The following is a 14,147-nucleotide window of genomic DNA, read 5'->3' on the forward strand; positions in this document are numbered from 1 at the left end:
TCAGAACTGCAGGGCCAACGTTGCTGGGGTGGGGGAGCACTGATGCTTGAGAAATTGGCTTTACATGAACATGTTGAGAAGCACACACAAGTTTGGTATGCAAATGTTTTGTGTTTAAAGTAACTGCTGCATTTTAGTAGGATGAAGAATTTGAATAGTTTCATTATTAGGTCTTTTTAGAAAACATTGCTAAAGGATATATTTGGTTCAGAAGATTTTGCTGAACTGTGTGTGAAGCTTGTCCTGATGTGCCATTTTAAGTTGGTTTTTAAGGCAAACATTAAGACTAACATTTAAGACATAAGATTCCAAAATCAAGGGCCATGTTAAGCAATGTAATGGTTAATGACTTTGTATTTGGAAGAAATGTGGGTATTTTGTGGCTTTTGAAGGGAATGTGGGTATTTTACAGCTTGGACATGTGAATACTATTGTGTTTTGTAGTCTGTCCAATAGAAGGTTTTCATCTTAGGAGAGGAGTAATACTGACACTTGTGTTCTATAACCAGAGATATCAAGGCAGGAAACATCCTGCTGACAGAGCCAGGACAGGTGAAACTTGCTGACTTCGGGTCTGCTTCCATAGCATCTCCTGCCAACTCATTTGTGGGGACGCCATATTGGTAAGCCCAGAGTTTGACTTATTTCTGCCTTTGTGAAGTGAACAGATCATTTATTGGATATTTAATATACTTGAGCTTACTGGAACCAGCTTTGTAGTCTTCTAGTTGTGATGGTGATAAAACTTACTTTGTACAAAAAAAACCCATTAAATAGTATCTAGGCTCCGAGTTCCAAGAAATGGTGAATCCTTGTATCTGTAGTTCACAAAATGTAATAAAAACATTTTGTTGTTCTGCTTACACTGACCTTAGGTGGTAGAGGTGGGATTGGATCATCTGTAATACATTTTAATCACTCCCCCAGTGGTTTAAACAGTTCGTATGTTCTCACCACCTCTGGTTGTTGAAGTAACTGAAGTGTTTTCTCTTTCATAGGGAGGGCCAGGGTCATTGAGCAAACCCCTTTGCAGATCCCCTGAATGCTTTTGATCTCTTACACCTAATCTGTGGTGTTTACACAACTGCATGCTGCAATTGTTTCACCAGAACTGGTCAGCCAGCTGAACTATTGGAAATGTGGGTGGGTGAGAAGGTGGTGGTACCTGTGAGTGGAGAGCTGGGCAAAGCACAGGAGAGCATCTTGTAGCCTCTGCAGGTTTGCACTAGTGTGGGTACCTGCTCTGAGTGCCTGATGGCTTGGACAATGATTTGTTTATGGTGGCTGAAATCAGTGGAATAGCCTGTTTTGTACTGATGAAATAATGTGTTCCATTGTGCATTTATGAGAACCAATTTCCTATTTTAGGATGGCCCCAGAAGTGATTTTAGCCATGGATGAAGGGCAGTATGATGGCAAAGTAGATGTTTGGTCTCTTGGAATTACCTGTATTGAGTTAGGTAAGTTGCTTCCTTTGAAAAATTATAAAATGTAGTTATTTAATACCTGAAACTTACTCAGCTGAATCACAGTGCAGAAGATCTGTGCCTCCTTCATTGTCCTGGTTTCTCTGGGGCTTGAGTTTTAGAGAAAAGAGCTAAATGTGCTCTCTAAAATTCAAGACAAGCCTCCAGTTTTGTGTTTATTGAACTGGTGTTTTCATTACCGGAAGAAAAAGAGTTTTATAGACCAAGGCAGTAGCCAGGCAGTATCACTGAGGGTGTTCATGTTCTGTGGGAGAGCCATTTAACTTCTGAACTGAAAAACTGCTGAGCAGCTTTAGAAACCAACCATTAAACTGCCAGTCTGGAAATATATATAATGCTCTAAGTTGATACTGTTTGCATGAAAATTTAAAATGCATTAACAAGTTCTGCAGTAATGAAGTTTTGGGAAAGTGGGCCCTTCCAAAGCTGTCTGCAGTGTATGTTGTCACTTGTGAGTAGATTCATTTTTTTCCTTTGAGAAAAAGATAGAGAATAATCCAATTTTGAAGTGGTAACCTGTAAGTCAAAGCCTAAAGAAATGATGGCATTGCCATTAGAATAGACTCTTTAAAGCAGAATGTCAGTTTAAAAGGACATTGTTAGTGTGGCATTCTGTTTAACATTTAACATTTTCTTGGAACAACAAGACCCTCACTGAAGGACAGCACCACACACTCCACACACCTGGGGCTGTCCTGCCATCCCTGTCAGGTCTGATGCTCAGGCTGCAGCCCCACCTCAGTGGAGGAGCAGCCCAGCCAGCAGTGAGAGCTCTCAGGAGCACACCAAGCCATGTGAACTGCACAGTTCAGCTGGAAATGCTGTCTGGCATTCCAAACTGTCAGCTGCATTTTCTTCCAGGACGTAAAATAGATTCTTTCTTCAGAGCAGAGGTTTTTTTGGTTGCCAGTATAAAGCCGGTTGAAGGGGTGTGACTGTCATGACAGAATCCTGCTCCGAGTGGAGTGAGGAGACTTGGCTGGCTGCAGGGCTGCAGGAATGCAGTGAGCTCATGGCCACCACACCCCCGAGCCTCCTGCACGCCGCGTTCCTGCAGGATGAAGCGCTTGGCTGCGGCCGTGGCGTGGTGGGAGGTGAGCCCAGGTCAGGGCAGCAGAGGGCTGCAGGCTGGGGCACTGGGGCTGGCTCCTTCTGCTGCTTTGAGTGAGCACAGGGAGGCAGCAGGAAAATGAGATGTCTGTAGTCTTCTCAGATTATCACTTAGGCTTAGAAATGGCCTTGTTGAGGGCTCAGTTTCAGGGTTTCCTGAAGAGTCCTGTTAATTCAGGTGAGTTAAGAGGAAAAAGCTACTGAAAACAGTCAGTTAATAAAATAAAGAATAATTAGTCAGATCCTGTTAGCAGCAGCTAGTTACCCAACAGATCAGAGAAGGTAAAGTGCTACATTTGAGAGAAAACTTAACTCCTCAATTTTCCCATTTTGAGGAGTTTGTAGAGCTTAGTCCTTCCTGCCATAGCCATGAGTGAGCCATGACCTCTGTTCCATACCTCACTGCTACTATTCAACTCAAAACTGGGGAGCAAAATAAGAAAACTGGCACTGTTTTTTAACTTGTTTTTATTTGAGGAAGGAAGGTTTTCTGTTGCTTTTTGACTGGTGTAGGAACGTCCTTGTGGCCTGACCAGCTTCTCTGGAATGTTTATGGCGAGGCTGAGCTTTATAAGTTTACCCCATAAACATTCTGATGAAGCTTCAATTTTGTTGTTACAGTGAGATCATCTCCTTCCTCATTAAGCTTTCATGCTGTGTCAGTCTATAAGAGTAACACAAGCTTGAAAGAGAGAAGAGCCAAAGAGAAGGCAACTCTCAAAATAGTATAAAGAGTTGGCCTGTTGCTGACTTCCTGCCCATGTGCTTAGTCAGTTAAGTGTGATTTGATGGTTCTTGTAACCAGCCTTTTCTTCATCACTGCTGTCCTGCTAGAAATAAATATTCCTTAGCTTTTTAGCAACTGTAGATTAGAAAATAAGAAAGGGGGGGTGTATGAAACCAAGAATGCCTAGTGGCTAAACACCGAGTTTAAGCTTACTGTTAACTTATTCCTATTTTAGTACATTACAGTGAGTCAGAGAACTCAAGTATGATAAACCACGTAATTTAAAAGCTTGAGAGGACAAGGCATTTGATCTTCAAAGGGCTTTCATCTTCTGCAATGGCACAGGACAGATGCCAACATATCTGTCTGATTGCAGGGTAGGGTTGGTTTGGGGTTCCATGTTCGGGCAGTAGGGATTTTGCTGATGTGGTTTTCTTTTTAAAGGGATGTAAACTAAAAGAGAAAAAAAGCAAGAGCAAAAACATGAGGCTGTGCCCCTGTATAAAACTTGTTTTCTCTTGTGTGCAGCGGAAAGGAAGCCTCCTTTGTTTAACATGAACGCAATGAGTGCCTTATATCACATAGCGCAGAATGAATCCCCTACACTACAGTCCAATGAATGGTGAGTATTGCTGAGGGAGGAATGGCTGTAAATGGAGTGCTTTGTCATGCTGAGCTCTTGAAATGGCTGGATTCCTGTTGGGAGGATGTGAGCTGGAAGGTTCTCATTAGATTCACTATACATTTTATGTACAGAACTGACCAGTTACTAAATATACTTTTAAGACTCTGCAGTGCAGTAGAAACAGGACATGCTGCTGGAAGAACATAAGATCCTGTAAAAACTCTGTTCATGGGTCAGCAAACTTCTGAAGCTCCCAAGCTTGCCAAAACTGTGGGTTTTAGTGTTTTTTTTAATCACAAACCACACTGTCAATTCCTGAATCTTGTTTTGTTGAAGTGTTGCTTTGCAAGATGCAGACACAGCTTGTGTGTGGCAAGTGTCTGTTGCATAAACTTCAGAAGAATAAAGCACAGTAGTAACAGCCTCAACAACTGTCTTTTGAAACAACAAACACAGTAAACTAATTTCAAAACTTAAAAACTTCCTAATTGTGGCTTACTGAGCCATAGTACTAGGCTTCTAACATAATACTCTGTACCTTATTTTTAGAAATATTTTTCTACTTTTGAGTTTTTCTGGTTAAGCTGTTTCATACCCTGGTGATTGACTAAATGTTCAACTCACTTTATGCATTTTTCTGACCAAAAAAAATGCAGTAATTGAAGTTACTGAAAATTTACAGCAGCAACGCCCCCATTACATGATGGGATAGGGGGAGTGGTGAGGGTGAAAAGAAATAAAACCCATACAACAGACATGCTGCTGTTCTTGGGGTATAATCCTGACCTTCTGGAGACCTGTGTGCAAAGAAAGAAGGGGCAAAATACTGACTTTCAGCTTAGAGAGGGAGAGAAGTTACTTAACAAATCCTGACTTTAATTCTTACTGGTGACAGATTGCACAATAGTGTAAAGTTGTGTCAAAGGGCTAAAGGCATTTCAGGAATTGTATTTCAATACTGTGTCTGGGTAAAAGACCTGTGCAGAGGGGGAATGGGACAGGGGCTCTGATTAGAGCTTGAGAGTTTGTGCAATGTAGAATTTGACAGGGTTGATGCTCACATTGAAGTATTAGGGTGGCTGCTTTTATATGGAACTCTCCTTCCTCTTGCATTGACTCATATTTTTGCATTCTTAAGCTGAAACATTGTGTCTGGATGCTGAGGTTAAAGGGATCTGCTCACTCAAAGTGGTGGGCTTTGGCTTGACTAGGGATGTCAGAGGCTGTGGGATGAAGTATTGAAGTATTTTTCTGCTAAGAGCACCCAGATGTGTCTTGATTCCTTAATGAATTAAACTGGATTGTTAATTCAGATGGATTTTTTTTCCCTCTCCTTGACACAGGTCTGATTATTTTCGAAACTTCGTAGATTCTTGCCTGCAGAAAATTCCTCAAGACAGGCCTACATCAGAGGAGCTTCTGAAGGTTGGCTTGCTTGTCCTCTTTGCTTTCCTCGTGGTATTAAAAGGGGCTGTGCCATGTGATGATGTTCTTTCTCACCTCCTGTACAAGGTTATGGTCCAGTGATGCTCTCTGTGCCCGAACACCTTTGGGCAGGGAGTGCTGGGCTGGGCTGGGCTGTGCTGGCATTTCTGCAGCATTTCAGTGTTCCCCAGGTGACTCTCCAAGCCAGCCCTGGAGTTCTCATCATAAAAGGTCACTCCATCAAGTGACATTAAATGACCATCAACTTGTCAAGAGTTTGTTTATTTCTCAGTCTATTGTTCCAGTGATTATAATTAATCCCAATAGAGCTGCCTTGCATTAGCTAACAAATATCTTTTGTTACTTCCCTCTTCATTCTCTGCTATATACACCCCAAGGCTTTGCAGCCTCTCCCATCACCTGTGTGCTTTGCACAGACCTGAACTCCACTGTTCTAATGGTACCCCTGGGGAAATGGGGCAGAAGAAAACAGTTTTTCCTTCCTGTATTTTCCCTTGACATGCAGAAGCCTCAGCAGTCTGCAGGTTTTCTCTTGCTTCATTTCTCAGATACCTTTTCTCTTCATTTGTGCTCCTGAATGCTGCAAGTGCTTGGCTTTCCTCACTGTAGTCTGGAGACAAAGCCAGTGGGGTAGATTGCAAAAAGCTGTCATGTTCCTGAGTGAACAGAACTCTCAGAGAAGTTGGGTGTTAGAGCTGCTTTATTGGATGACTTTGGTGGATTTCCTTTGTGGCATCAGGTGGCATTCAGAATTTTTAGCTAACTTGTCATTCTCTTTACAGTGCTCATGACATTTTGGGTTTCTTTTTATCCTGGCCCTTTTTCTGCTAAACAGTGTTTTTCCAAGTGTTTTTTGCATTGCAGGGAAATGGATGCTATTTATGCAGGTTTTATCAGCACCTTTTTGCATGTTTTTGCCTAAAAATGGCTCTGAGGACTTGTGCCTCTTTGAAAACTGTCTATTCAGAAAGTAAATGCAATTATCCAGGAAAGGTTTTGGTGTGGGTGTGTAGTCCTGCCATTTCAGAATTCTGCAGATTGGTTTTATTTTGAGCAATGTGCTGCAATTAAAGAGAACATTGATGGAAATGAAACGTTTGGGAATGTATTCCTTCCATATCTATAGTCTGAAAGAGCCACGTGCCACTTCCCAGGGACAGGTAGGGAATGTGACATGTTGGAAACAGCAGTGCAGTTCTCCAAAGGAACAAAATGAAAGGAGTGGTGGTGTTAATAATGAGTCATGCTTGCACAGCACAGTGCATCTGGAGACTGCAAAAGCTGCTTCTGACACACATAGACAGGACTTGTTTTACCTATTGGTGAAATGGAGCCACCTTTGCAGAGATATGTGGTGAATATCTCAAAAATAAAAATATGATGAGCTGTTCAAGGACTGGGCTCAAAGGTTCACAGCCTATCCTATGACTCAGAGCTGTATGATGAATATTTGATTCTCAGGCTTGCTTTTCTAAACAAGGAAGAGAGTTTTGTAGTGAGAGTTAACTCATGAGTTAATTAACATTTGGCCAAGGATACTAGCCAGCCTCATATCTTTAGCTTTTGTATGGTATTTGTTTCTCTTCCCTCACTAAACCACAAGCAGATAAGGTCAGTAAAGTCTAGGTTTATACTGAGCACATTTTCATGGTATGTGAAATACCATTTCTGGTTTTTTATATCTTTATTTTTTGGTGGGAGTCTGCCATTAGAAAGCAATCATTCTGGATTCTCTCTGCATCATGGAGTCTGAAAAACAATGCCAGTGTAAGCTGGGAAGGTGTTCTGTGCAGGGGAGAGGGCTGATAAACCCAGCTAGAGCCCATCGTGGCATCCTCAAGGCCTGTGTGTTGGAGGCATGAGAGGCCACTCACCTATTTGTGTGTTCTGCAGCACATGTTTGTTCTTCGAGAGCGACCTGAAACAGTGTTAATAGACCTGATTCAGAGAACAAAGGATGCAGTGCGAGAGCTGGACAACCTGCAGTACCGTAAAATGAAGAAGCTCCTCTTCCAGGAGGCCCACAATGGCCCTGCAGTGGAAACACAGGAGGAGGAGGAGGTGAGAGAAGTGCTGCATTTCATCGTTGAACCAGAGAAAATGAGGCTGTCATTTAAATAACCACAACTCAGATACTGCTGAAACAGAGGGAGGCTGTTGACACACCTGGCTGTGAACGCTGTCTCCCCTTTGTGCTTGGAATAAAGCTACCTCAAGGCACAGACAAGGACAAACAGGGGAGAGCCTGGTGCTGGCAAGAACCTGTGCCATGTGTTCATGCTTGAACAGTCAGCTTCCAGTTCTGTAAATCCTTGCTTTCTTTGCCTGTTTATGAGGCTTCATGAGGACTCTTTAGCAATTGCAGTTAACCTCTGTTTTAACCATATGTGCAAGGTCTTGACAGTCTTCTAGTTTTGCCTGAGAATGCTATTCTAAGACATAGAAATTTGTACTTGATTTACTTAAAAAAAAAGTCATCAAGGAAATCAATGTTTTGGGTGGTGGGGTTGAGTCCTGCAGTCCCCATGCAGAGATGGAGACTCTGAATTGCAGTTCTCATGTACAGAAAGAAACCTGCGAGGTGCAGGGTCCCAGCTGAGCACTCAGGGGGTGCTGGTGTCAGAACAGTTCCTGGTGACACGCTGTAGCTGAGACATGATAGAGTTCAGCTTGTTAACAGGCTTGCTGTAGAAAAGGATCTGACATCAGCCAGTTAATCCTGACAAGGCTGATTCTTTCTTTCCCCAACACCCCACAAGAAAAACGTTTGATGGCAATGCCTGGAGGGTGGGAACTGCCATGTCATGGCAGCTGGATGCCTTTAGAAAGAAATGGAATGAATGTTCCATTTGGTAATGTCCACAGGTACAGCTGAGATGGGTTTGAATTTTCTTAATAATTCCTTTCTCCCAGGAACAAGATCATGGTGTCGGCAGGACGGGGACAGTGAATAGTGTTGGGAGTAATCAGTCCATTCCTAGTATGTCTATCAGTGCCAGTAGCCAAAGCAGTAGTGTTAACAGTCTTCCAGATGCCTCGGATGATAAGAGCGAGCTGGATATGATGGAGGGGGACCATACTGTGATGTCAAACAGCTCTGTCATTCACTTAAAGCCGGTAAGCACTGGAGTTTTTACTGGAGAACTTTGAAGGTGTAAAACGGGAGAGGATTTGTTTGGCACGATGACAAAAAGTCAACTGCTTCCAATCCCAAGTCATTACCTGCAGGTCCTATTACTGTGTCCCAAATATATGAATGTGCACTGGAAACTTGGAAAGGTCACTGTGAAAGTCGTTTATTTTTGTTAATTCACTAGAATTACTTTACTAATTGAATTGTTTCTAAAGCAATTTGCTTTACTGGGAGGAGCTGGAATAGCACCTTGTAAATAGGCTTGTTTAGTGGATACCCTTAATTTGCAGAGCACTGCTTTTTGGGATAGCAGGATGTGAGAGTTCCCCCTTGTTACCTCCTCATTAGTGAACTCTTAAATTCAGGGCCCACAGTAGTCCCTGAAATCTGTTCTGCAGCACCCAGCCTCCCAGCACTTGATTTGAATATTTGGTTAATAAGTAAAGGTGTATGGAAAAAGAAAAGTAGCAGAAACCACTTCCCTGCTTCCCCTCTGCCCAGTGAAGGGTGAGCTGGGAGACTGTCCCTCTGAGCTGGGCTGCTCTTGCCATGGAGGGCTTATCACTCCTTTGCTCAAAGCACCACCATTTCCCTGGCTAATGATAAGTGTGATTAGAATGTCTTGTTCTTTGCCCAGATATGCAACAAAGACACAGGTATTTCCTCGGGGAGTTAATTAGTGTATCATATCTTAACTAGTAATCGTGCTGTGGTGAATGACAAACTCAAAATAAGAATGTGGAATACACCATGACAAAATCTAAAATTTGCTTTGAGGTGTTTCTGCAGTGGATGTAATGAAAATCTTCTGTCTTTTAGAGTTACAAGTATGTTGGTTTTGTCTTTTAGACTTGATAAAATCTACTTTATACCTTTTATGTTTTGTTGAAGTAAACTGTTCAACTCATCTTTCACTTTTCTGTTTATTTTTCTCATTTTCAGCTTTAATTAGTAATTTTTCTCGTAGTAATAAAAACACAACAAAATTTCCAGGAGCAAAGATCCTAGATCAGAGCTCTTGTTGCAGGATATTCCTTCACCCATCTTATTGGCAGAAGGATCTTGAGGGCTGATGAATGTAAAATATTTTTTCCTTCCTTTTGAAAAAATATCTTTAGTAACACAGATTCTCTTTATTCTCTGACATTAATATTTGCTGATAAGGAGGAAGAAAACTACAGAGAGGAGTCGGATCCTCGAACAAGGGCATCAGAGCCACAGTCTCCTCCCCAAGTATCTCGCCACAAGTCTCACTATCGCAACCGAGAGCACTTTGCTACCATACGCACAGCGTCGCTGGTACGTGCAGGGCTGGCTGGTGCAGAGCTACAGGGAGGGCTGCTTAGAGCTTCCAGGGTTTCATCAGAATATGAGCCACCCTCATTGACTGAGATACTATCACTGAAATGGTTTAGTGTCAGCTAATAGAGCTTAAATGAGACACCTGGGCCAGTGTAATTTGTGTATATTAAATAGTTTCAAATCCAGTGTGCCCAGTACAATATAGGAAATCATTTATAATAATAAGTTGGCTTTTATTTTCATGTGCATATTACGAATATTTGTGTGTATATTCACCCTCATTGCATTAGGCTAAAAGGCCATTATTTAGTACCAGCTTTAGCAATTGTACTGTTTTTCTGCTGAAGCCCATGTGAGCTTATCTTCTACAGCAGAATTGAGTTTTTAATCTGCTCTGCTGCCATTAGGATGTGTGCTTTTCTTTACAACAAAATCATATTTCTTAACTGAATCATTTTCTTTTGTGGTTTGAAGACTGCTGAAAAGCAGATTAGACAGCATTAACTTCCTTTGGCCCGATGTGGTTGTCTTCCTAGGTGACAAGGCAGATGCAGGAACATGAGCAGGACTCGGAGCTCCGAGAGCAGATGTCTGGCTACAAACGTATGAGGCGGCAGCACCAGAAGCAACTGATGGCATTAGAGAATAAACTGAAGGCAGAGATGGACGAGCATCGCCTCAGGTTGGACAAAGATCTTGAAACACAGCGTAACAATTTTGCTGCAGAAATGGAAAAGCTAATTAAAAAGCACCAAGCAGCCATGGAAAAAGAGGTAGGAGGTTACAGTTTATGCGACCAGCCTGTGTTTGTCAATTACATTGAACTGTCCACTTCCACTCATCAGTGAAAAGGTGACAGTGAGTGTAGTCTCTTACATGTCTTGTTTTCAGGAGCTGAGCAAATTGCTAATTAGAAAAAGGCTAATACAACACCTCCTTACACTAAGGGGTTATGTAACTAGAGGACAGATATGTCCTTCACTGCAGTGTGTTATACTGAATATTAGAAGCCTGACCTCAGAAAAAACACTGAGGTTTTCCCCTCTCTTGCCATGAATGTGCTGTCAATAACTGACTGCCATTGAGTGTTGAGGCAGATTCGCCTGCGGAGAAATGTGCCAGCTACACTTAAATGTTCACTGTTCAGTTGAATGTTGATATGGGGGGGTTTATGCTTTTAAATAATTGATAATGAAGTGGTGCTGCCTACAGCGGTTCTTATTGATTCTTTGTTCATCTCGGGTCTCTCAGTGCAGGGCTGAGGATACAGTTTATCATAAGGTGTTGACTTTGTTAGGCAGGGCTAGTTGAACAATAGGGCTGAGGGACTGAGGCACAGGAAAAGGACTCTGCTGGGGGCTTTGATGGGATGGGGAATGAGGAGAGAGAGAGGGCAAGCTCCTGGGATCTGCATTTATCCAGAGTCATGGTGAGTATCACGGTGACTGTACCTTGAGTTCTGGGACCTGAGACTGAACTGGAACACAACTGAAATCCACTGGGACTCAAACTGATCTGCTGCTGGATTTATTGTAGGCTAAAGTGATGGCCAATGAAGAAAAGAAGTTTCAACAGCATATTCAGGCCCAACAGAAAAAAGAATTGAACAGTTTTCTGGAGTCCCAGAAGAGGGAATATAAACTCCGTAAAGAGCAGCTGAAAGAGGTAACCCATCTGCACTGAGAAATGTGAACATAGTGCAGTGTGTGATACAGTGTGAGAGTGGGGGACATTCCAAAATAAAGGTGGCACTGTGCACCAGAGATTTTCCATGGGATTGCAGCAAGTTCTGCACTTCATGGGCATGCTGGAGTTGTTTCATGTCTTTGACCTTAGAGTGAGAGAGTTTATTTATTTATTGGCACTTAACGTTTTTATCTTGTGAAAATACAAACCTCTCCATTGTTTTAATGTTGCTTTTTAGCAGAAACATGCAAATTTGACAATCCTAAGGAATAAAAAGAGGTAGTTTATGAAAGGTCATGAGCATTTTTCTCATCCTTGTTGCTACAGGCAGTGGCCATGCACTGAAGCAGTTAGTGGAGTTTCTTGCAACTTAATGACATTTCTGTACAGGATCAAGAGAACAGATGACCTGCATTTTTTTAAAGGAAAATACCAGAAAAACTGTTACTAAATTTCAATGGAGAAGGCTGTGTAAATATTTAATAATCACTACATTGTAGTGAAAATTGAGATCTCCGTGAAATGAAGAGAAACTGTACAATCAAACTTCCTAATTCTTTTTGTTGAGTGGCTGAAACCATAAGCACTATAAATAAATTTTTGAAAGACCCATTTAGTGCTTAACCACCAACTTGAGTGATGCAACTTTGGAACTTGCTCCAAAGGGGAATATTCCCAAACATAGACATTTCCCATGAGAAAAAAAAAAGGCTAAAGAGCAGCAGAGCCAAGAAAGATCTAACAAAAACTATAGTAGCGTGGGCTCCTTATAATAACATAGAATCTTTTTCTAAGTGGGCAGTAGATCACAGAGCACCAAGAAACACTGAAGAAATACAGAGGAGTTCTGTCTCATACTTCAGTTGAAATGTATCACAACAAGTCTTAATTACTGCATGGGCATCTCTAGTATGCAATTCAAGCAAGCAGAGTCTTTTGCCAAAGATACTTTCAGCTATGTATTGAATGTAGTGCAAATGTGGAAACCCTTAAGTTTCACCTGTGAACTTCATTTTATTGTTTTGGTAAGTTACAGCATCTCACTGAGTGTCTCTGCCTTGATGAGTTACTGTAAAATGGGTATGTGTTCTGAACAAGCAAGACACAAAAATTTTCTGACGTGCTTTGTGTGGCTGCAGTTTCGTTTGAACAGCAGGATGTCAATGCTTTCCTCCTTCCCTCAGTCCTTTGGGAGCCTGTAAAAATTTCTGCCAGGCAGTATGGCAGGACTTCCTGGTGTTTCATTTTAACATTTTGAGCTAATCTATATGTTTGGAAACTGTGGATATGAACCAACATTTTGGCCAGTTTGAATGGCCAGTGGCGGAAATATGGTTGTAGTTATATTTCCTCCTCTGTGAGTTGTCTCCTGGAACACCCTTAGAAGGTGATAGGATGCATTTTACAGAAGAGGGGATGGTACTGACCTTGAGAAGAGAGGGTAGAACAGCTTTGAGACATAGTTTAGTAGTCAGGTCTGTCCAATTGTTCATGGCCAAAGGAGCTTAGTGGGGCTATTCCACAATTAATTACCTTGCCATTATCAGGAGTTGAATGAAAACCAGAGCACTCCAAAGAAGGAGAAGCAAGAGTGGCTCTCCAAGCAGAAGGAGAACATCCAGCATTTCCAGGCAGAGGAAGAGGCCAACTTACTGAGGCGTCAGAGGCAGTACCTGGAGCTGGAATGTCGCCGCTTCAAGAGACGGATGCTCCTTGGCCGCCATAACCTGGAGCAGGACCTGGTTCGGGAGGTAAGAGAACAGGCAGAGATGAGACCTGGCATCACGTGTGTGAAGGGCATCTCACAGGAGCCCCTGCAGTCCAGCTCAAATCAAACGGAAGTGTTGATTACCACATCCAAAGTGTTTAGGTAAAACAACGGTTCCGTGCTTTGCAATGCCTTCTGGTAATCCCTGTGGCATTTAGGGATGGTGCAGCATCAAATGTTCAGGTCAGTGCCCTATTGCAGGAGAATTGTTAGATCCAAAAAGTCATCAGACACAAGAGTTGCAGTTCTTTCCAGAAAATGCTTACTGTGAATCCTGTTGAGCGTTTAGAACAGGAAGAAGAAAAGTGAAATGAGGAAGGAAAAATTACCGGTGGCGTTGCTGTCTGCTGCTGATAAGACGAAGAAACTCTGTGCTCTGTCCTCAAATGCCTTGGAAAGAGAGAAATGCCCTTGTGAACAAAGTGAAACGTCACTTGGTGAACGGAAATCCAAGTAAGTACAAAGAATCTAATAATTCCCTCTGTCCTCCTGTTAGGAGCTGAACAAAAGGCAGACCCAGAAGGACCTGGAGCACGCCATGCTGCTGCGTCAGCACGAGTCCATGCAGGAGCTGGAGTTCCGCCATCTCAGCACCATCCAGAAGATGCGCTGTGAGCTGATCCGGCTCCAGCACCAGACCGAGCTCACCAACCAGCTGGAGTACAACAAGCGCCGGGAGCGGGAGCTGCGGCGCAAGCACGTCATGGAGGTCCGGCAGCAGCCCAAGAGCCTGAAGGTACTCAGGGCTGTAGGTGGTGGGAGAGTGGTCCATTACAGCTCAGTTCTTGTTTGCACTGTGGGCAGGTCCAAGGTCTTCTGAAGCTCATTAATCTGAAGTGTCTGCAAGCATCACAGCAGTGATG

General features: G+C 42.6%; 1 protein-coding gene across 1 annotated transcript in view; it reads left to right on the plus strand.

The window, feature by feature from the left end:
* The window catches only part of TAOK1 (TAO kinase 1), a 69,025-nt gene that overhangs the window by 37,372 nt on the left and 17,506 nt on the right, over positions 1-14,147 (plus strand). Inside the window, exons 7-17 of the mRNA XM_071574819.1 lie at positions 510-623; positions 1,369-1,460; positions 3,853-3,946; positions 5,293-5,374; positions 7,289-7,456; positions 8,309-8,512; positions 9,693-9,827; positions 10,367-10,603; positions 11,367-11,495; positions 13,064-13,267; positions 13,781-14,020. Of these exons, the coding sequence (XP_071430920.1) occupies positions 510-623; positions 1,369-1,460; positions 3,853-3,946; positions 5,293-5,374; positions 7,289-7,456; positions 8,309-8,512; positions 9,693-9,827; positions 10,367-10,603; positions 11,367-11,495; positions 13,064-13,267; positions 13,781-14,020 (1,699 nt within the window). The remainder of the gene's footprint in view (positions 1-509; positions 624-1,368; positions 1,461-3,852; positions 3,947-5,292; positions 5,375-7,288; positions 7,457-8,308; positions 8,513-9,692; positions 9,828-10,366; positions 10,604-11,366; positions 11,496-13,063; positions 13,268-13,780; positions 14,021-14,147) is intronic.

The sequence above is a fragment of the Pithys albifrons genome, chromosome 21, assembly GCF_047495875.1.
Source record: "Pithys albifrons albifrons isolate INPA30051 chromosome 21, PitAlb_v1, whole genome shotgun sequence".
NCBI lineage: Eukaryota > Metazoa > Chordata > Aves > Passeriformes > Thamnophilidae > Pithys > Pithys albifrons.